The sequence below is a fragment of the Pagrus pagrus genome (genome assembly GCF_965226575.1).
Source record: "Pagrus pagrus genome assembly, chromosome: 9".
Taxonomy (NCBI): Eukaryota; Metazoa; Chordata; class Actinopteri; order Spariformes; family Sparidae; genus Pagrus; species Pagrus pagrus.
In genome coordinates this window covers 17,938,449-17,960,415 of record NC_140193.1, presented here as the reverse complement: position 1 = coordinate 17,960,415, position 21,967 = coordinate 17,938,449, and the positions used below count along the sequence as shown (strand labels likewise).

Genomic DNA, 21,967 nt, shown 5'->3' with positions numbered 1-21,967 from the left:
GGTAATGGTCGACTGAGGAGTTATATTTACACTGTAAGTCATTAAAAAGTGCTCCATACCCACGCAAGGTCACACCATTTATTGTCATCTGTCCAACATCATTATTGACCCACCCACTTGCATGTTTTCTTTGTTGTATTTGTTTGGCTTTTGCGGCCTTTTCCTTCGTCCCTGGCGTGGCCGCTTTTGGGAGTGCTGGGCGGGGTCGTTCACAGAGGCTTTCTCTTTGTTTACATCCTTCCGTACTGTAGCGAGAGAGGGGTCAGGGGCCATCTGTTTAATTGGCTCATTCTGTCTCCGATGTTGTGACAGAGCGAGTGTTATCTCCAGCCACATTGTACAGGACGTACGCTTCTTTCACACTTTCCACGGTGAGGATGGAAAATCTAAAATGGAAATCTGGCCCAGAGCTGGTACTTCAGGAAATGAGACTTCTTTGTGTCCTTACCAACAGCAGCAATGACATGTGCAGTATATCCTCAAATCTGACCCTGCCACTCTGTCTCACGATCCTGTGGAAATTTTATAGAGTCTGGGATTTTACTGTTATAGCTCTCGTTTCAGTGAGAGAAGTCTTTGTTTCACTAACCATGATGACTTTAACATCTTTTGTCTAAATGCCTACACTGCAGAATAAGACAAGAAGGATTTTGCTGATTCATATACTTTCACAAATGTTGTCTAAAGTTACTGTTTATTGTTTCATGTGAGTGTAAAATAGTTTCCTCTCAAGCCCCTTTCTCACCTGCACTTTAACGTGTCATTGTCATATGGGTAGATGACATTTAATTGATTTTCCATGTAAGACACTGAGGACAAAAATATTTCACCACAACTCTAATGGGAGTAAAATTCCCAGATAGTGTGCTTTTATTTTGAAGAAAGTTAGAAGAAAAATGCTTTGTTGCAAAAGCCCAAGATTCAAAAGATGGAAGAAAATTAGAGAAATGGTTTTCCTTAAAGAATATAACATTTCTGCTGCATCACTACAGTCTTTAAAAATTTAAAATTTAGGGGTTAAATTGATGTGTTCGTGAAGCTGGGAAGCCCTGATGGCTGAGGGATAACTTTTGGTGCAGATCTGGATAAAGGGACGGATCCAGGAATTTTTTCTAACTTTCTTTAAAACTGCTGTAAGCTGACTTTTGCGGTTAGCAATCCCCTCCCTCCTCTTTACGTCACCATACTTGCACAACTTCTTTTTTTCAAAGCAGCTCTCTTTGACTCTTTCTTTTCCTCAAGTGTTTTTTATCGCGGCTTGTTTGCTAGTATAAGCCGTCCCTGTTAGCGCTGGAATTGGCTGCCATTACCAGTAAACAAGAGGAACCTGCCCTCTGCACATTCACCTGCAGAGAGGACCGCCTCTATATGGAGTTCTCTGTCCTGATTGGATAAAGTGGACAAAGATACCAGAAAACACTCTACAACAGTGATTACTGTTGGAGAACCGAGCTATTTAACACTAATTTTAATAAGAAATTACCACTTACAGCATCTTTAACATTGTAAGATAGGGCAAACGTAAATTATGGTTAAGCAGATGTGGGTGGTTTAAAAGAAATCACCAAATGTGTAGACTTTTCCAATCAATCTGTCCTTTCAAAGCATTACCATGCAACAATAACAGAGTTTTGATGATGCATCTGAACAACATTTGATTTACAAGAGAGCTGCAACAACTGTTCAGTTAATCTATTCACTGATTGAAATTAATTGCCAACTATTTTGATAATTGTTCCAGTCATTTTTCAAGCAAAGATGTCAAACATTTGTTGGTTCCAGCTTCTAAAATAAGGATTTGCTGCTTTTCTTTGTCATTTATGTCTTTGGGTTTGGGACTTTTTGACAAAACATGCCATTTGAAGACGTTCAAGAGGCTCTGGGAAATTGTGATGAGCATCTTTTCCAATTTTTAGAAATATTATCGACTCAACGATTCATCAATTTACTTATATAAACCCTTAACCCTTAAATAAGCACTAGTTACTTCACAGTACAAACTGTCATGACTGCAGGTGGCTCTGTGGAACAGAATAAAAGTAAAATAGTCAGTGTTTCTAATTTTGGGTTTGGCTCTGTATAAAGCCAGGGCTTGTTACAGTTTACAAAGGCCTGGCAGCTGGGTCCTCGGTGACAGTGAGCCAGCCTTGACTTTGTCTTCTCTTGTATCATACTCCTCCAGCCTGCTGCTATGAACATAACATACCAGCTTTAGATACAAACAGCACGTTGTCAAGGGCTGACAGGTGATTCTGTCTGAAAAAAAAAACCCACCACAGGCAGCACAGTGATTGAACCGAACATCTGTTTCGACCTCCGCAAACTCTTGTTCGAGCAAGGTTTCAATCAGCTTCTGTGTCAAGGCCCTTTGCGGTGCTTTTAGAGAAAGGAGGTACGGCCAGTGTGTATTCATACAGAAACCTCAATAGGCATAGAGACAAGTAGTGGAAGATAGATCAAGGCCAAACGAGGCAGAACAAGTTCTCTGTCTGTGTTGTTATTTTTGTATAAATCCTGTTTTGGCTGATCCTCTGTAATAGAAACCACTATCAGGTCTCTGCTTTATCTTATCCCCACTGCCACATCAAATGTCATGTGTTGGTACTGGTCTGATGTGAGCCAGTGTTTATATCATCTCCATCTGTTTTTGATCTGAAGCTGTTGGCACAAGGCAGTTCAGTGTAGGTCTGTCTCTCTGCGAGGTTTCTGGAGAAATTTGTCGTGGATTACCAGGAGGGGGCCCTTCCTTCCTCAATTTGAGGTATACTTTAGGTCCACACCCTGTCGCTGTAAAGCCGACAGATGAAGACATCACTCTTTTTACTTCAACCACTTCACAGTTTCCAAGGGTTATTCAGTAGTATACCAGTGAGTCCTATTCTACGACCTGGACCTTTGGTTCAAATTAAAATGTCCCTTTTTAAGGGTCGGGCTGCACAGAGTTTGCGTGTTCGCCCCTTGCTGTCCTGGGTTTACTCCGGGTCCTCTGGTTTCCTTCCACATTCAAAATACATGCTGTTCAACTGTGAGCTCTAAATTATCAACAAATCATGATTCAGTCTGCACTTCCATAAATGCTGATTACCTGAAATTAATGTCACAATTTCTTACCAGAGGTAGAATGACAGTGAGAGTCAGAAGTCTTTTTTCTGGAAAGGTTTGTTAAGTTAAAGTAAAAGAGTCAGTTGGTCTCCAGCAAATCTAATTAAAACAATAGATGTATGTAATTCTTTCAGTCGCTCCAATGTTAGTTCAAAAAAAGGTAAAAGATAAAAAGGAGAAAATAATTGGTAGTCTAATGTCCTTGTTGACAATATAAAAATATAGAATATTAACGGCCTTATGTTAACGGCCTCAGTGCTGAAGTGGTAATGTCTAGAGGCACACTGGTTTCAGGTCCAGCTGAGGAAGGAGAATGATTTTCCAAATAAAATGTTGACGGAGTCGTGCTGAGTGCAGCTTCATCCCGTGCTAATTTTGGGCTCATTTCACCAGAGAATCCCTCAGTTCTCCCTGGCGACTTGTAGCCCAATTAAAAGCTTCCTGTTGCCCACTTCCTGGCTCCCTCTTACCTCCATGTCTGTTTATTTCTGCTGCTTGGATTGGAAAGATTGTCATCTCCCCAGCAGGAAACCTGGCTAGTAGAGAGGAAGGGGAGGCTTCAGGTTCACAAATGCGAGCCGGTGTGGAATTTGTCGTAGCTGACACAACGAGCTTCTCGGTCAAATGCAAGGTCATTTAGAGGAACAGTGTCAAATGTCAATCTAGGTGTTGAGTTAGACACAAAACTGCTGGTGTTTGTGTATCATTCATTCATCTGATGTTATATTGAGAATCCAAAAGCAGAAATTAAAAAAATGACTCCTTATTTCATTATTTGTTTATGAATGTGATACAAAACAACAAATAACACTTTGTTTTTCGTACTTTTATTTTTATGCTAAAATCAAAAATAAGTAATTAGAAAAACAGGCCACAGGCCGAATTTGATTCTGATATTTAATTTCTCCAATTTCTTTGACCAGGAAATTATTTACTATGAACAAATGATACACGGGCCCCACTGAAGTGATGCTTTTTTTTTCTTCTTTTCTTAAAAGTAGCCAGTTCCTTTTAAACATTTTTTTAAAACTGCTTTTATCCTTTGATGTGATGGATTAAATTAGATGAAAATAAAACTGGACTGTAAAGTAATGACATGAAACATATTTTGGCTCAAAGCATCCTTTATTCTATTAAAATGTGTTGGGAAAAGATAATCTAGGTTTTGTCTGCATCCCTTACATCACAGAAAACTGTCAGAGCTGCGACTCTCACAAAGCCCAGATTCACTTGTTTCCTTTTACCTCAGTCAGCTGAACTGTTATCACTTAATGGTTGTATTTATATTTCACTCTTGCTTGAAGGGATTATGTGTGGTCAAATGCACTTTATTTTTTAAATAGAATTAATCCTCCTGCCAAGACCTGATGGTGATGTTGATCTAGTTGCGGCATTTCACTCAGGGCAAGTATGACGGTGCAGCTTTCTGACTGCTGCTTGTAAAAGCTGAGGATATCTATATATATATATATATATATATATATACTTCATCTCCTTCACACCTTCACAGCTTACTTCTTATGATAGTAGTTTTGAGTTGAGTTTTTATGAATGTGACTCGAGAAAGGAAATGTGAAGTTTGTGTTTGGATATATCTTTTGGCCACACTTTGTTTCTTTGAGGCGAGTTCTCTTGTGTTCTGTTTCTTGTTCTCTAAATCGAGGCCAAATTTCAGGAGGGGGCCCTAGAAGTTGCTGTCGTAAGGGAATCAAATAATGAGATATTGTAATTCAAACTCAACTCTGAGGGGGAGGTTGAAATATGGGTTTCATTTCTAACGGGGATGAATTTCTTATAATCTGTATTAAAGATAACAGTGTGCGTCCTATATATCAGTGTCAAAGTCGATGTTCTCACAGTGATGCTTTGTCAAGGAAAGCTACTGAGTTATTCTGTATATTATGCAGAAAGAATTAATTAGAAATGAAGGATAAAGTTTTGACACTGCCTAAAATGCTTGAATCAGTATCGAGCGAGTACCGTTGTTGGGTCACAGTAATATTTAATTTTAAGCAGTAACAGAGTTATATAACGTGTTTCTAATATGATTTGTTGTCATATTATTACAGTCACTTAACCGGTGTTACCACCACAGGTGCACTATGTAGTATTGGGGAAGAAATTTTAATCAGAAGAGAAAGATTCCAGATTTTTTTTATATGGCTGATACACAAAGTTCAGGTATCGGTGTTGGTACACGGGATAAATGGTATCGAAACATCTCTGGCCTTCCAACAAGCTAAAATAAGATGCTGAACATGATAAACATTACACTTGCCAGATATTTGCTTGTTAGCATTGTCATTTTGAGCATGTTAGCATGCTGACTTTATTACGAGAGTACAGCTACCATGGCTGTCAACACTTAGTCTTGTATAAGTGATTACTGCGAAAGCATAGCTTTGACTTCGTTCAGCTGTGAAGCTGCTGTTTGGCTCCAGCACATGGTGAACCTGTTGGTCATTAGCGAAAGGCTTAAACGAAGCTTTAGAGGTGCTGAGATGCTGATTACCGAGAGTACGCCGTCTGTACAACAGTGGCAGACAGCCAGGCTCAGGGTGTGTCTGTGGATCCTGGAGTTGAAAGCATCCTGCCTCCATCACAAGCTGCCCCTTTGAACCCTCACAAACACATCAGTCTTTTCTCAAACATACAATAATATTTAAAGGAACCCCCCGAGCAACTGTGTCCAGCTGAGACCACAAACTGTAGCACTGGGTGAAGGTGTCCAGCTTGAGCAATGTACTCCATGTCTTGTTTTACAATGTTTTCATGTTTGCTGTAATTTCTCTGTTCTGTTTCTCTCGTTGAATTAACTGTTGCTCTGTCCTACAGATTTCAACTTTGAGGCGGCAAGGGAGGACGCTCTACCCTACAGTGCCTGAAAATGCAGAGAGGGAGGCCCAGAGTCTGTTTGTCCAAGAGGTAAACTGTTTAAAATGCCTTGAAAGCATATTTTCTTAATCAGCAACTTTGCGTAATTTCCAGCCAAAGTTGGAACAGTTTGGGTTATTTCACAAGAGATTTCTGCATTTGTTGGCTTTTCTCACTGGTTTGAAGTGTGGAGGGCTCACAGTTGGAAGAAAGTGTCGTGTAAATGTCGTGTTTTCAAGTTGATGAAGGTTCTCAGTCATCCAGGTCAGGTCCAGGTAACTCTAAGTGCTGTATCGTAGGCAACTGGACAGGTTTCAGTTTCTTGAAGACGTTTCACCTGTCATCCAAGAGGCTCCTTCAGTTCTTCAGTCATGTATTTAAATGCACCAATGAAACTGAGGCCAGACCAGTGTCAATCAAATCTGAACAAACCACACCTATGCCTTTCTGATGAAGCAGCTCTTCGAGTTCCCATGAAATGGGGTGCGATTTGCTTTGGCATACTTTAGTGTTTTCTGTAAAAACATGCAGCAGCCAATAGCGTGGAATGTAGGTCATGCCCTGCCCCAACCCCTTACCACCAAGTCGCCAATATCGCTTCTCTCCAGGACTGCCAGCTTCGCTTCCAGCAAATAGGATCACTAACTGAGCTAACCAGCTAACGTTACATTTAGCAACAAAGCTACCGGTATCTGTCTACCAGGACACTCCATAAATCACCTTGGTACTGTCATGGGCCTCATCGTCATCCTCAGAGGCCGCTTACGGCCATGGTCCGGAGGTGTTCATTGAGAAGCTGCTAGTTATCAGAACGTTTGTTAGCAGGTAACTTTACCAAAACAGTAAAGCTATCTTACCAGAGTTGCTCAAGGCAGAGCAGCCCGAGGGCAGCAGAGGGAAAACCAGAACATATTTTCTTCAACATGACCCAGTTTAACCCAAATCACTGAATAAAGTAACACCCTGCTCTGGTGGGGTTCCTCTTTATATACATCCATGGCAGCGTCATTAAATAAAGAAAGCATTTATTGGACGAAAAATGTATATACGCCCCAGTGCAGGATGAGTCATCAACATTTTTAATGATTTTCCAGGAAGTTACAAACTCTAAAATACCAAAAAAAAAATACCTTTAAAAACAAATGTTCACCGTTTACAGTTTATTTAATTGCAGAATGTCTGGTGGCGCTGAGTACAAAGTCCGGTACAAGAGGTTAGGAAGTGGCTAGAGATGTTTATCACTTGTCCGTAAACCACACAGACACTAATGTGACTCACTGCCAATTTGTGACCTAATATTAGACAGCACGTCACAGCACATCAGGAAGTGTTCTGTAGAGGCTGTTGTGTAAGTGGTATCTGGGCTCATTACAGATCATTACTGGAAGCAGCTGGACTGTTTCTACTGTTTTTCCTCAATTATATCTATTTATGCCAGGGGACGTTGGAATGATAAAGTGCGTTTCATTTCTACAGTCCACGAGTAAATCAAACTCTGTTGGTTTATAGCGCTGTTGGTCTTCAACATGCCTGCTGTCACACAGTTCAGAATGAGACAGAACAAGTTCTTAACAACACACACTGACATGTGTTTGTTTAGTAAGTTAGTTGCAGTTGAACCGATTCAAATTCAATTCAATTCAAAGGGGGCTTTATTGGCATGAAAGTTTAACAACAATTTTGCCAAAGCATCTGTCCAAACACTTGGACAGAACACAGCAAATAACAACACAAACACAACACCTAACCTATGAAATGCTAATTTTGAATTATTTTCAGTTGATGCTGGCTACAAAAAGGGGATATAAATGCCTCTGAGCATCACAGTGATTAACCCTCCTGCCCACGCTCACTGTTCTGACTGTCTTTTAAAGCCAGAGACCAACTGCTTGCCGACTGTTCACTTCTCAGGTCAGAGGTCAGTCTTCTGAAGTCAAAACGATACTAAAACTCCCGGTCGAGTGCTGTGTGACATCACCGGGACAGCTGTGTGGATCAGCGCAGCAGGAGCCTCGCTCTGTTTCCGATCGCTCTCCTGATCAGGTTGCAGTTCATCTCCCTGATGGGGCAGTTCTTGTAAACGGCACGTAGTTCTGCAGAATAGATACCAGCGAGCTGATCCGATCACTGACTCTAACAGTGAACAGATGTCTCCTTTTCACAGAAAGGGAGATAGAGATACACTCCCTACCAGTTTGAACTGGTGGGTGTTGGTTTGACTGAGGTGGCGTGTGAACACTCATCATTCGCTCCTTTTCCCTCAGGGATTTCACTGAACAGAGGCTTTAATTGTTGCTCAAAACAGCCATCACATTGTGATTGTGCTTAGGAATTAATAAAGTTAAACTGTGGGAAAATAATTAGTCAGTCACTGCATTTTGATCTCGAGAACAATTCAGCTCTTAATTCTTTTACAGTACCTCGTGTTGTGGACAGGTTTCATTTTCTGTTCAATGGGATATCTGCTGAAATTTGGGGATTATCAGACTCTCCTCAAATAGAAAAAAATTTTTACGCATCAAAGTAGGAATCAAGAACCGGATCCAACTGAGAACCAGTTCCAAGTCGTCCAATCCATCGGAGTCGTATGCCTCGGAGTTTATCAGTTCCTTGTATCGATTCCAACATGTTTGCGCCGCAAAACAATGATGTTACACTCGTGCGTCTATGCTGCTGGAAACAAGCGGGAGTCTTGGCAACAGTTTTAAACATGGCTTCGTTTCACAAAGAAAGATGACAACAGTGCCAGTTGTAATGTAATGTCATTTCAAGTGAGGGTGGAAAGATCAACAACATGCTGAAGCGTCTTTCTAGGCAGCAGGGGCTTACATTCCTGGAATGCCATGTATCTCCCACAACCGAGCAGCACATCCATTACCGAGGGAAAATATCCTTATGTTATAGTAACATTAGTGCCAACCTTGTAGGCTTAGCAGATTTTTTCTTCACTGAAAAGTGATGAAGACTCAATAAGAAGCTCGATATTGAATTGATAGTGGCATTAGTATCAATGAAATCTTATCAGTTCCCATCCTTACTTCAAAGTGTGTTTACAGGTCTTGTGGAGTTTGGAAGAAGTGGTCTTACCAGACTTCTCTAGCCTCCTCCCCTGACCTGCATTTCCCACGACATCCAGTTGCATTTTGGGTAAACATAGGCAAGAGGTTTAACAAGAAAAGTCAGATAGTCAAAACAGAAACCCTCTCCTCACGAAACATTCAGGGATCTGCCTCTGATCATTTCTGTAACTTTCCCAAACCAACGATCCCACAATCCAACCTGTTTCATGCAGCAGTTGTCCAGCTGTGAGATAGTTCATGACTACTTCTTCTTTTTGACTATATAACCAATTGCAAAATCATGTAGGAAGTAATGATTTTTTTAAAGTGTGCATCGTTATCCCCAACTTTAAACAATTACTGAATCTCATCTCTCTCAAGCTTCTTCTTCCCGTTCTGAACGTCTATAAACGCTCTTTGCCTTCGGTCATAATTAAACATGTATTACAGTACGCCCCCTTTGAAGCATACTGTCACCTTAACGCAACCCTTAATTACTATGCACTTTTTATAGCATTGAGACAACGTACAGTATGTTATAGTGGTCTGTAATTTGTTTCCATTGTCTTTTCAGTGCATTAAGACCTACAAGTCTGACTGGCATGTCGTCAACTACAAGTACGAGGACTATTCTGGGGACTTTCGACAGCTTCCAAAGTAAGTCTATAGTTAAAAACGCTTCAGTGCAATATATTCACAGAGGTAATGTGGTAGTGTGCCAAGACATTCTTACGATGGGCAAGTAACAACAGCTTCTGCATATAATATATGGATGCCAGAGTTTTTAAACTAAAGGACACACGCAGTCGCACACAGTCTTTTGAGGGGGTTTTTTAGGTCATCGACACAAACTGTTTCCCGCTTCTGACAAAATGTTGCCGTGACTTAATTACAAGGAAACGTGCAAATAATTCATATTTCCTTGCAACAAAAGAGTGTTTCCTTTTTACGGTGCGCTGGATAATTCCTGACTGTAGCCAGCGTGGAAAACACCCTCATTGTCCGCAGATGGTGTCATCAGCTCCAGCCTCTTCCCTCAAGAATATCTCTTTTACTGCCAATATGTTAGAATATGAGTTGACAATGACCTTATGACTTTGACACTATCAGCGCTGCCAAATGTTCTGTCACTTAACTGAATGTGGGGAAGTTAAAACAATAGACCGTGACGCGGAACGCCTGTAAAAGCCTCACACAATTTACAGTTAAAGGGATCCTTACCTTTGACACATTTTCCAACAGGCAGTATACACCTTAGCTCCACGAGCACTCCAGTACTGCTCTCCAACACTCCTGGAATCTGAATTTTCCATGATGTTGCTTTTTTCAGACTCTCTTGAGTCGGCTACAAATATGCACAATTGCTTATTTTCTGAAAATGACAAAAACATAAGGAAAAAATCACATAATGTCAGTCACACCATTTCAGACAACATGTGCTAGAAAGTTTTGCGGAGTGAGAGCAAATAAGCAAAACTGCAGCAGATATCCTGGACAGCCAACATATTGTGGACTGCTGTTAAATGCGAAGTGCTAAAATTTCTATTACTGGCAGTAAAATGTAATTAAACATCAAACAGATCTTGTCAGTGCAGTGCTAGAGAACACAAGCATTTTAAAGACTAGACGATTAATTGTGAAAATAATGAGAATTTTAATGACAACTGATTATTTTACAGCAAAGTGTCCAGGCCTGATAAACTGGCTGTCCATGTGTTTGAAGTGGACGAAGATGTCGATAAAGATGAGGTGAGTCTACTTCTGACTTCTTCTCCTTTACTCTTCATTAACAATGCCAGCAAAAGTCATTAATTCAGCTTAATGAACATATTTTTGCATTGTTTTTAGCAAATCAACGTTATCCTGTTTCTAGACTGCATTTTTAATCAGGATTATTTATTTTACTAGAAGCCCGTCCCAGAAAAGACTGCACGCCGCTTAACGTGTCTCATTCCAGTCATCAGCTTTGCCGTTCCTGTTTTCATTACAGCTGTTAAGGAGATAAAAGGCATTGTTGTGTCTAATAGCTGAATTTAATGGGAAGACTTAAGTGTAATTAGACTTGGAGACTTTTTTGCTGGCGCACAATGAACTCTTCAAGCAACGTTTGGGTCTTTTCATCCTCTCCTAATTCATGTATGATGGAGTGGGTGTTCGTTTTTGCGCAGATTAAACGAGTTTGTTGTCTTTGGAACGGGCTCGTGCACAACAAGGAGGCTCTTGAGTCACCTGACAGACACTCAGATTGGGTGGGAGTCTTCAAAGACGGTACAAAGCGGTGGCTGAAATGTTATCTAACACGCTGAGGTCACGATTCCTCACAAGATGCATGATGATGATCCTGACCTTCTCTCCTCACGTGATATGTCAAACTGCGCCGCCTAAAGGCAACAAAACGCCCCTTAATATTCACTGAGATACACTGTTTAGTATCTCTTTTCCCTTTAGCTGCGTGTTAGTTCATGCAGGTGTGAGTGAGGGAGGTCATCACGGGTCAGGGTCCGTCCTGCTCAGCCTCACAGTCACCCTCACCTCTGACAGGACACTTCATTCAGTTCGTGCCTCTCTGGCCTCCAGCTCTTCACCACTGCAAGATATTTTTTTTAAAAAAGGGATGTTGCTTGTGCAGATGAAAGAAAAGGATTTGAACTCTTCCTCTAAAATCCCCAGAATTAATTTTTTTTTTGTTTTGTTTTTTTTGAATGTGTGTTTTGGACTGTATGCAACATCGGCTGTGTGATTTGGTTCGTCTTGTCTTTCTCTGACTGCAGTCTAGAAATGCAACTCTCTGCCTGGGCTGATATTTTTTATCCGCCCAGGCAAAGATTTTCTGCAAGGTTGCCACAAATCTTGAAAGTGTATGAATAATTAAGGCCTTAAAAGGTTTTTAGTATAAACACAGGTCATTGAAAGTGTTTGAATTTGAATATTTTCTGCAAGAAATGAAAGTTTGGCTCTTTTGTTTTATACTCTTTTATGGTTGTAAAGCTTCGTTCAGGTGTCTGTTTTTATGTTTTTGGCAGTTTTCTGCCATCACAGCACAATTGAGAAGTGTTGACAAATTCAAGCCTCTCTGTCTTTGTAATGGTGTTCTGTGAGCTTCTGTAAAGCCTCAGTGATGAATCAGTAAATAGCCCAAAGTAGTTGAATTTGAGGGAATTGACCCTTGTTGTGACAAATGTAGTTTAACACATTTTGGTTATCATTTCATTCCTTCTCAGCCATACTTTGAGATAAAACTACATGTTTCTTATCAGATATGCTGTTTTACCTTAAAAAATGTCCCGATGTCCCTCTGGATTTACACTGTCCATTGTCTTTCCAGTTGCTGATCAATCTGGGAGCAGTGAAATGAAAATGATTTGTCAGATTCCTTATGTTTATATGGTAGTACCACAATGAAACTTCCCACCCTGAGCGGGATGTCAGAGAAAAATGGCCGCTGTGTGAATGTGGTCAATTGGGCCTCGAAAGTCGTTGAAAAGTCCTTGAATTTGATGCTTACAAAAGGTGTGGGAACCCTGTTTGTCAAGCACATTTGAGCTCGGACCATATGAACCCAGTGATTTGTCTGTTGTCTAGACACTGACGAGCAGAGAACAGGTACTGAACCTTACCAGATGCTTTTCAGATTACTTCACAAGGCACACTGGAAATATTATAATTCCTGCCAGCACTTTTAAAAGCCCCTTTTGCTTTATTAGGCTGAAGAGTGAAGAAGAAGAAGAAGTGGTGCTGGATCAAAATGAAGACATCTTGAAAGGCCATTCACTCTTCTCATTGTGTGAAAGCGTCAGGGATACAGTTCCTGTAGGCTTTCAAAGCGGGGAAGTGTAACTGTAAATGACACGTCTTCTGTTCACGCAGAGCTGATCTAAACCAGGACGGCGCTATCTAGATTTTGTCCCTGTCTCTTCTTCCTTCATTACTCTCCTAATTGGTTTATTTTAACAGATCACAATAGCTGGTGAATCACTGTAGTTTTGTGTTTGGACAAGATCTCACGCTGCCCACCTTACAGGCGTGAGATGATCGGCTCCATGTGTCATGGACCTGCTGTGAAGATGGAGATATTTATTTTGTTTTAAGAGTCACAGTTTGTTTAATGTTCCTCTGCCTGCTTGTTTGGACTGAGGCAGACCTACATCATGTTGGGCTCTGTGTCGTCTCAAACCTCAACATCAAAGGTTTTCTGCACAGTGAGGCAAGACTGTGGACGGGTGTGGTAAAAGCATTGGTGATATATTATGATGATCCACTGCAGAAATATCCAAATTAAGTCAGGTCGAGGCTTCTTTAAGAAAAACCTTTCAATAGATGTGTTTTCTCTTCAGTTCATTTTGACAATTTCTTGGAAACAAGTGACAGTTTTTTAACGTACGGAGTATTTAGCCCCATTATTTACATGTTACAGTGTATGCAAAACTTGCTTTGATTTGTTCCCTTGCAGCATGTACAGTATCAGTGTGTTTTAAATTCTCGGATGTCTTTTTGTCCTACAGGATACGGCCTCCTTAGGATCCCAGAAAGGCGGGATCTCCAAACATGGCTGGCTGTACAAAGGCAACATGAACAGTGCCATCAGCGTCACCATGAGGGTGAGACAAGTTGGATATAGCCTCAGTTAGAGCTGAAACAATTAGGCATTAAATTGATTCTTTGATTAGCAGAAAAATTAATAGCTTGAGTAACTTTAATGCAAAAAATACCAAATATTTGCTTGTTCCAGCTTGTGAAATTTCAGGATTGTCTGCCCTTTTTTTGCTTTGTATGATAGCTAACCAAATATCTTTAGCTTTAGGCCCGTGAGTTGGACAAATTAATCAATTTGAGGATGTCACCTTTGGCTCTAGGAAGTTTATTTTCAGAAAGAATATTACAAAAGACGAGAAAAAAAGGCAAACATCAACAAGATGGGTTGGGAGGTGCACATGTCTTCCTCAGTTGTCCAATGGCACGCCTCCTTCTGAAGCAATTGTTGGCCAACCCACCAGGAAATGTTTCCCTTTTCCCTCAAAATCAGTTTTGTTGATACAGCCCATAATCATAAATTTGCTTCAAAGCGCTTTACAATCTATATTTCATACAATACCCTCCATCTTTACTATATCCATCTATTGTTTAACTATAGTAGATTTGTTTTTGTACCCGATTTTAGTTATTCCCCTTTACCATGCCATCTTGTTATTACTGGCTGCCTTATATTATACTGTATACAAGTAAACACTGCATCCTGTTTTCCAATAATTGTTAGTTGAACGTTATTTCTTCTTTTTGTTTCAGTCATTCAAGAGGAGGTATTTCCATCTCACCCAGCTCGGGGACGGCTCTTATAATCTGAACTTCTACAAGGATGAGAAGATCTCCAAAGAGCCCAAAGGAACCATTTTCTTGGATTCCTGCATGGGCGTCGTTCAGGTATGCGCTAAAGTATTCCAGTCATCTATGTCTCGATTCGAAGGCAGTGATTCCCGACCCATTGACCCATGAGGATGTACTGGGTGTGTCCTGGTCCTTATTGGAAATGAAAGCATCTCTTACCGGGAATAAACTGAGGCAGACATGGCAACTTCCTCTTCACTATTCTTCTCTCTGTCGATGTATTTCCCCACACACGGGGTAAAATGAAAGCTATACCAGGGAAAATTTCAACACAAATCTCTCTAACAATGATGCACCGCTGCCGTGAGACCCTTTCGTGTTCATTTCCCTGAATCCAGAGCTCTCTCCTCCCCAGGGTTGAGGTTTCCTGCTGACTCTCAGCTGGTGAAACAAGGTGAATGCTGAGGTCTCACTTCTGTGCACTTCCCAATCGATGACACGTGCAAACAGCTGAATGTGGGCCAAGACTCACTGGGTGCATTATCATCTGTCTGTCATCTCAATAGATGGAAACAACCTGATCGTACTGATGTGGCAGCCAGCTGGCGTTGATCAGATGCTTATTGGTGAACGAGATTGAAGCTTGAGCGTTTTTCCAGGACTGTCTCCTATCCTGTGAAGGGGGAGAGTTATCAGTGCAAAATGTAGGAGGAGAGGGACACACGTGGTGTTTGAATGCTTTTAAGATCAGTGCAGGTTGTGGTGTCTGTGCCGTCCCCCGAGATCTTCAAACCTCCAAACCACCCAGATCTCAACCGCAGACCTTCACTCTGTTACATTCCTCAGTGAAGTAAGAAAGTACCTCCTGGTTTACTCCAGTCTGTGCCATAACATAGATTTTACCAAAATGCCACAATATAAGAAAAGTTCTTGTGTTCTTCTGTATTCTGTATCACAAAACCATTATTTTTAAAAATATCTGTAAGCTTTCTGCATTCAAATGCATAAAAATATTGACTTGTGTACTCTGCCATATATTGGCAGGAATGGGAGATCATTTTCAATATTGTGTTTTCATTGGTGTATAATCACCTGATAATAAGAGTTATTGTGTTTTCATTACCTCAGAATGAGAACTATATCTACAGGAAAAGGTGAGATGAGGGGTGCTTCGTTGTTTTCAGTCCGCCACCATACTGCTAGATGCTTCTAAATCCTGCACACTGGACCTTTAACTGTAATCAACATGTAACATTTCAGGTAGACCCTGACTGATACTGGAGACACAAAACAGATAACTCAAACATTGTCAGCGCAGATTACTCAAATATGTTCTGGGAAGAAGTTGGATCAGAACCTGGGTAGAATGACCCACAGCCAAATATTATCAGTCCAAAAAGTATTTATCTGCAAGTCCATTACATTTCTAATCTAAAGTCTGTCTGTGTCCTCATACACAATGAGGTAACAGACAGACTTTAGATTATTTTCTGTCGCTGGCTGATATCCCTGTGTTTGATGTTTTTATACAGTGCTCCACACCAGTGTTATGTGTCATTCCTCTAGGCTGTTTCAGGTGAAAATACACAAGGAGATTTAGTTAGTTATTTTCATATTATGGTACAGAGCCTAATCAGTAACCCATTCTGTTGGTGATGAGCCCACTGCTAATGAGCACAGTCCCGTGCATACCATATGTAGCTGAGGACTTTTCTGCTCTGTTCATTGTGACTTCAACTCAACCAGCAGAAACTGCTCTATGATTCAACTGCAGATGTTTAACTCTGCAGCTGTTATTGCGTGGAGTGACATCATACTGAGCCTCGAGCTGCTCCTGTGCTTTGTTAAGATGCCAGCATATGCTTAAACACACCAAGAATTCACCACATGTTAATTAGGTCAGCTGCTGTCCCCTTTTCGGTTAACAAGGAGCAAAAGGGCTGTGACTGATAATTGTGGTTTGAGGTTTTATTTTCCCTTTCCTTTCCTTTCCTTTCCTTTCCTTTCCTTTCCTTTGTGTTCTTTCCTTTTGTGACGTGACCAAAAAATCACAATGTTTTGTTTTTGTTTTTTGTTGTTGTTTTCCTCACTGGCCTCTCTGGGCAGAAGTCTGTAGAAGTCTGACTGAACTGTCCACTCATTCCCTCGAGGACGTGAGCAGCTGTGTTGTCTAGAAAATTCAGACCGGTCCTCCTTCCTATCAGACTATTAATTCTGGTTATCAAGACTCCATTTTTATTTCTCTCCATGTTTATTTACTCAGTCCACCGATAATGAGCCTCCCTCCCAGTCGCTCCCACTCTTCAACATTGCAGACAGTGATAACCATAGCATAACAATCCGCCGCCTGCTGACAATAATAAGATAACTCCCCTGCTCCGCTAAAGAAATGCTGCTTGAGTACTTCATTAAATTGTTTAAGCAGCAGACCTCGGCAGAGTGGCTGCATCATGGACAAACTGCAGCTGAATCAGCAGTTATTGGTTCTGAATGGGCTACGCTGTGAGCCCAAATGGGACAGTGACATCATGGAGGTCATGGTTCAGCTCTGCAGATTGGGCTCCATCCCATTTTCGAGAGTCTCTGCTGCGGTCCTGGCAGAGCTGGAGGCTTTGTTACACAGATGGAAACACTCTGTCCCTCCCTAACGCTCACGTTGTCCATTCGCTTTCTGTAAATCTGGTTTTAGCCTCCCATCGCTTTCCAAAAACAGTGACTCACACTCCGCAGATTGTTGCTAAATAGTGTCTTTTTAGGTCCAACATATTGTGATGAAGTATTTGCTTTGTATACACTTTTGTGTTTTTGTGGGCACAAACAGTATAACAATGGGGAAGTGAGAGTAAAGGTGAAGTAAGCTATGATTTGGATCATAAAACTAAAAGTCTGCTGCCGTCTGGTGAGCTGGCAGACCTTCAATGTTAACTTTGGAAAGTGGGATGAAACATTCCTTCAGCCCTGCCATATCCACAGTTTGGTATTTGATTTTTAAATGTGAAAAACTAAACTCAGTCAATCAATCACTCAATATCAGAAACGCACAGAAAGTCTTTGTTCTGTACCGAGTTATTTCTCATCTTCCAAGTTTATATAATTTCTGTTTCCCTGTGCTTTTCTTCTTCTTTCTTTTGTCTCATCTCCTCCTGGGTCGCGGCTGCAGAACAACAAGGTTCGGCGGTTCGCGTTCGAGCTGAAGATGCAGGACAAGAGCACCTACCTGCTGGCCTCGGACAGCGAGGGAGAGATGGAGGATTGGATCAACACGCTCAACAAGATCTTGCACAGCAGCTTTGAGATCGCCATGCAGGAGAAGAGGAATGGAGACATTCATGATGGTGCGTGTTTTTACAGTACCTGAAGGAACGCGAATATGAAACATTATAACTCAAAATATTTTGAGTTAGTCAAAATGTTACACAAGCTCCTGATGAGATGTGATTTATGTTTTTTACAGTCTTGTTGAAACTTCCAACTTTTCAAATTCATCCCCTCCTACCATTTCCCTCTGTTAATACTGATGACGCCGCTGCTGCAAGACTACCGCTCATGGCCTGGAAGAATCAAATTTGACCTAGAAACCTCGATCTCAGCGCTATGAAAAGGCGTAAAACACTTGTTTGTATAAATAATTAGGCAGGTTTTGTTTCTCACTGAAAGAACGCTGGTTTTCGAACGTCTCAAGTCCTGCCGGTAAAGGGGAAACACATATCGGGCACGACACCAGAGAGCTCTGCATCGAGTGAATGTCCGTCCGTTCACTCATGTTTAACCTCGGTTTCTATCACTCTCCCTCTTCGCCTTCTCTGCCTCCTCCATCAGCTGGGTTCTTTTTCTTTTGCAGTGTAGAGTTTCCACACGTCTTCCAGTTGTTACACCGTTACCTGGGGATAGCGACTGGGTAAAACAATGCCTCTGTCTGTTTTGGTTGCACAGTGGCAGACGTAATTCGAACTAACAAAATATCGAGCCTGATGGCAGATCAAATAGCGAAGTGAAAGAGAGTTCTCTGGGGAACCCATCTATACGCAGATGGTATCATTTTTCTAAAGCTATCCCACTGTGACATCAGCATTTTCTTCTGAGCGATAAGTTAAAGCATATATATATAGTTACACTATAAACTATACTGTAGTTTAATTTATAAAAAGCTCTTCATATGTTTTGCATGCACTAATGTTAACCTGTAAAATATTTGTAGTGAAGTAAATAGTAAAATATTTCCATCAGAGATGCAGAGGAGTAAAGCTGTAGTATGGTATAGACTCAAGTGAAGTAAAAGTACATCAAATCTTTACTTAAATACAGTACAGTACTACAGTAAATGTACTGCATTCCACCACTGCTGTACTGTGTAAAATTCGCTGAGCTGCAACTATCAGTCAAGTATTTGATTAGTCGCTCAAAAACAGCAACAGAAAAAAATAATCTGCAACTACTTTCATATAATCAATTGATCACTTCGAGTCACATTTTAAGAAAAAAATGTCAAGTTTCAGATTCTTAAATTTAAATATATTCTACTTTTCTTACTCTTCTGATTATAAACTTAATAGCTTTTGACTTTTTGTGATTATTCAAGAAAATAGTAAATAATATTCGATAATGAAAGTAATGATTATTTGTTGTAGCCGTCCAAATGTGTTGAACTTAAATTAATATAGAAGCTACAACAGTGATATTTTGTAAACTAAACTCCTGAGATGAAAAACCCTCAGTTATTACATGCAGAATAATAACCCACCCTACTTGAAGATCCAGTAAATCCACTCGTCATTATCAATATATTTACTCTGGGATTCTGTATGTACCTGAGGATGTTTTTAATGACACATTCTTCATTCACACCAACATCCACTCATTACTGGCGGCTCACTTCCTCGTGGCCCTGTGGTTTAGTGAAGTGTAGCGTGTGGCGATGTGATAGCAGACCACCCAGGCTTTTAATACTCACCTCCTGTCTCACAGGAGGCTTAGCCGTGGAGGAAAGAGGCTGAATGCCTCTGCACAAAACGCTCCACTAATCTTTCTTTAACTCCTCAGGTTTTTATTAATCACGCTGTGCAGGAGGGGAGAAAAACATTCTGCTTGAGGAGATCACTGAGCTTTCTTTAAATACACCACTGAGACCTGCGGTATCTCCATCTCAATCCAGCTGAATTAGTGTTTACCGAACTTTCACATGTCAGAAAGCGATTAAGGAGGTTTAACAACACAAGGGGGTTCTATTTATGCTCCACAATCCAACGATTTCTTGTATTTTCCTCTAGATGATGATCTTGGAAAGTCAGACAGTTCCTCTGGCAGTATGGACAGCTTTCAGGTAGGTCCCACTTTCTCATCATTACACAGAGCTGCAGCATTAAGTCTCTGCTCCTCATTGAAGTTGTGAGAGAAACATGTGGCTTGAATTTACATTTAAGAGTTACTGGTTACACACCTAATTTCTCTGACATTCATTTGTTGTTTTTTGAAGATCTGATCTGACATCAAACAGAGATATCTTGTCATGTGATGAACTAAACCTTCTCAGCATAATTTCCACAGGATGACTGGTGTTTTTTGGGTTTCATCCAAAAGCACTGCAAATTGAAACATCTGCAGCCAGATGCATAAAACTCTGTAGATTCACGACTACAACTGTGTTTATGCACAAACACTGAAATGGGCATAACCATTCTTTTCGTAAGATTTACTGTATATACTGTGTATACACCTGATTCTGTCAATATATGGACACACATTTTTTGCAGTGATCCCTCAAATTTAATTGAGGGACAAAAATATGTAAGAGAGGTAGGATATTTTACAGTTCAACAATAAACTTTATGGTCTAAAATAACAGTGCACTGAAACAGTAGCCTTCGCTCAAAGTGTAATAATTTTAAATCACCCCAAGTGTCTTTTTCTACACTATGTTCTTTAAAACCAAACTTTGTCTGAAGTTTTTGAGGTATGCACAAACTCAATGTACTTCTTCCTTTATAAATACCAGTTTGTGGGAAAAGGCGTATGCATGCTTTTTGTACAGCCGCTTTTACTGACACTTGTTTTGACATAAGGAGACCTGCATTAAGAGTATTCGTGAGGATGGAAACATCTGTGTTTTTTAAAATGATTTACTGACTGATGGCTTACTGGAATGGATACATTCATGCTGCTGCATCGCAGAGTGGTACGCAATAGTAAAGCCATATGTGCATGGAAACTGGTGGTAACAGTTAACCGGGAAATAGTCTGACAGGTTACAGTGTGCTGCACTGAAATGTGCACTGGTACCACCTGACTCTGCCCAGAGCGATCAGCCTGTAAAATATGAATATGACTCGTTTCCAGATGCGCGCAATTGACAAAAAATGTTCTAATGTTAAAAACAACTGAGTGGAAATCTCTCAGATGATGCTTTTGGCACTTCATCCACGTTTGTGGATTCAACCGATTAAGGTCATGCCTTTCTTCTCCTCAGAGCACAAGAGATATAGAGTCGAGGATGAGGAGCGAGACCAGACTGAAGCTGTTCACGCTGGATCCTGACACACAGGTAAAGCACATTTAAGTTTGCTTATCGCATCTGGTGATAAGATCCAACCTAATGCTCTCTAATACAATATAATACCTTCCATTGTTCTGTCTTTAGAAACTAGATTTCTCAGGAATCGAGCCGGATGTTAAGCAGTTCGAGGAGAAGTTTGGCAAGCGTCTTCTGGTGAACTGCAACGACCTCGCGTTCAATCTGCAGAGCTGTGTGGCCGAGAACGAGGAAGGACCGACAACAAACGTAAGGCAGGCCACAATAGGCCCTCAATAACAGAAATATCACCATCCGGCCAACTAAAGAGGGACGAGATGGGTTGTAAGAGCGGCCGGATGGACTCCCCTTATTACTGGGGCTGTTGAACGACTTCTGTTGGCAGAGCAACCGGGCTACAAGCTCAGTAATGATAAATAATCTTTGTAATGGAGTCTGATGTCCCGCTGTCCCTCCCAACAGAATCTGTCTGTTAGAGACTCAACATGACACACACACACACACACACACACACACACACACACACACACACACACACACACACACACACACAAGAAGAGCAGATACTCCGAAGCGCGTTCAACCAGCTCCCTCCAGTGAATTATTAATGGAAAGGCTAACAGCAAAGCCATAATAGTTATAATGCAGTAAATATCTAGTCCTGTCATCCTGTTGTTATTATTCAGACTGTTTAAAAAAATGTGGGGGAAAAAGGTCGAAAATATCATCCGTGTAATCTTTCTAAAGCAGATTTGTTGCCCTTCTCCTTCTCCAGGTGGAGCCATTTTACGTCACCCTGTCACTGTTTGACATCCAGAACGGCAGGAAGATCTCCTCTGACTTCCACGTCGACTTAAACCATCCGTCCGTAAGGGGCATGGTGCCCAGTAACACCAGCCAGTACATGAACGGGGGAGGTGACACCCACCCTGAGGGGCAACGGTTGGTCCACGGGGTGCCAGAGTCAGCCATGAAGTATCCAAGACAGGTGAGAAAAACAAACATAAACAAAAACATTTAAAAATGTCAAAATACTAACTAAAATACATACTAACTGTTCTATAGACTCATGCAGCAGTACCTT

At 41.0% G+C, this 21,967-nt stretch overlaps 1 protein-coding gene across 9 annotated transcripts in view; it reads left to right on the top strand.

The window, feature by feature from the left end:
- Positions 1 to 21,967, top strand: part of LOC311262564 (dedicator of cytokinesis protein 9) — an 88,464-nt gene that overhangs the window by 39,582 nt on the left and 26,915 nt on the right. For all 9 annotated transcript variants that reach the window (XM_084362063.1, XM_084362062.1, XM_084362058.1 and 6 more), the window contains exons 3-12: positions 5,938 to 6,027; positions 9,610 to 9,692; positions 10,715 to 10,784; positions 13,538 to 13,633; positions 14,319 to 14,453; positions 17,518 to 17,692; positions 19,625 to 19,677; positions 20,821 to 20,895; positions 20,992 to 21,132; positions 21,659 to 21,871. In XM_084362063.1, the coding sequence (XP_084218189.1) occupies positions 5,938 to 6,027; positions 9,610 to 9,692; positions 10,715 to 10,784; positions 13,538 to 13,633; positions 14,319 to 14,453; positions 17,518 to 17,692; positions 19,625 to 19,677; positions 20,821 to 20,895; positions 20,992 to 21,132; positions 21,659 to 21,871 (1,131 nt within the window). The remainder of the gene's footprint in view (positions 1 to 5,937; positions 6,028 to 9,609; positions 9,693 to 10,714; positions 10,785 to 13,537; positions 13,634 to 14,318; positions 14,454 to 17,517; positions 17,693 to 19,624; positions 19,678 to 20,820; positions 20,896 to 20,991; positions 21,133 to 21,658; positions 21,872 to 21,967) is intronic.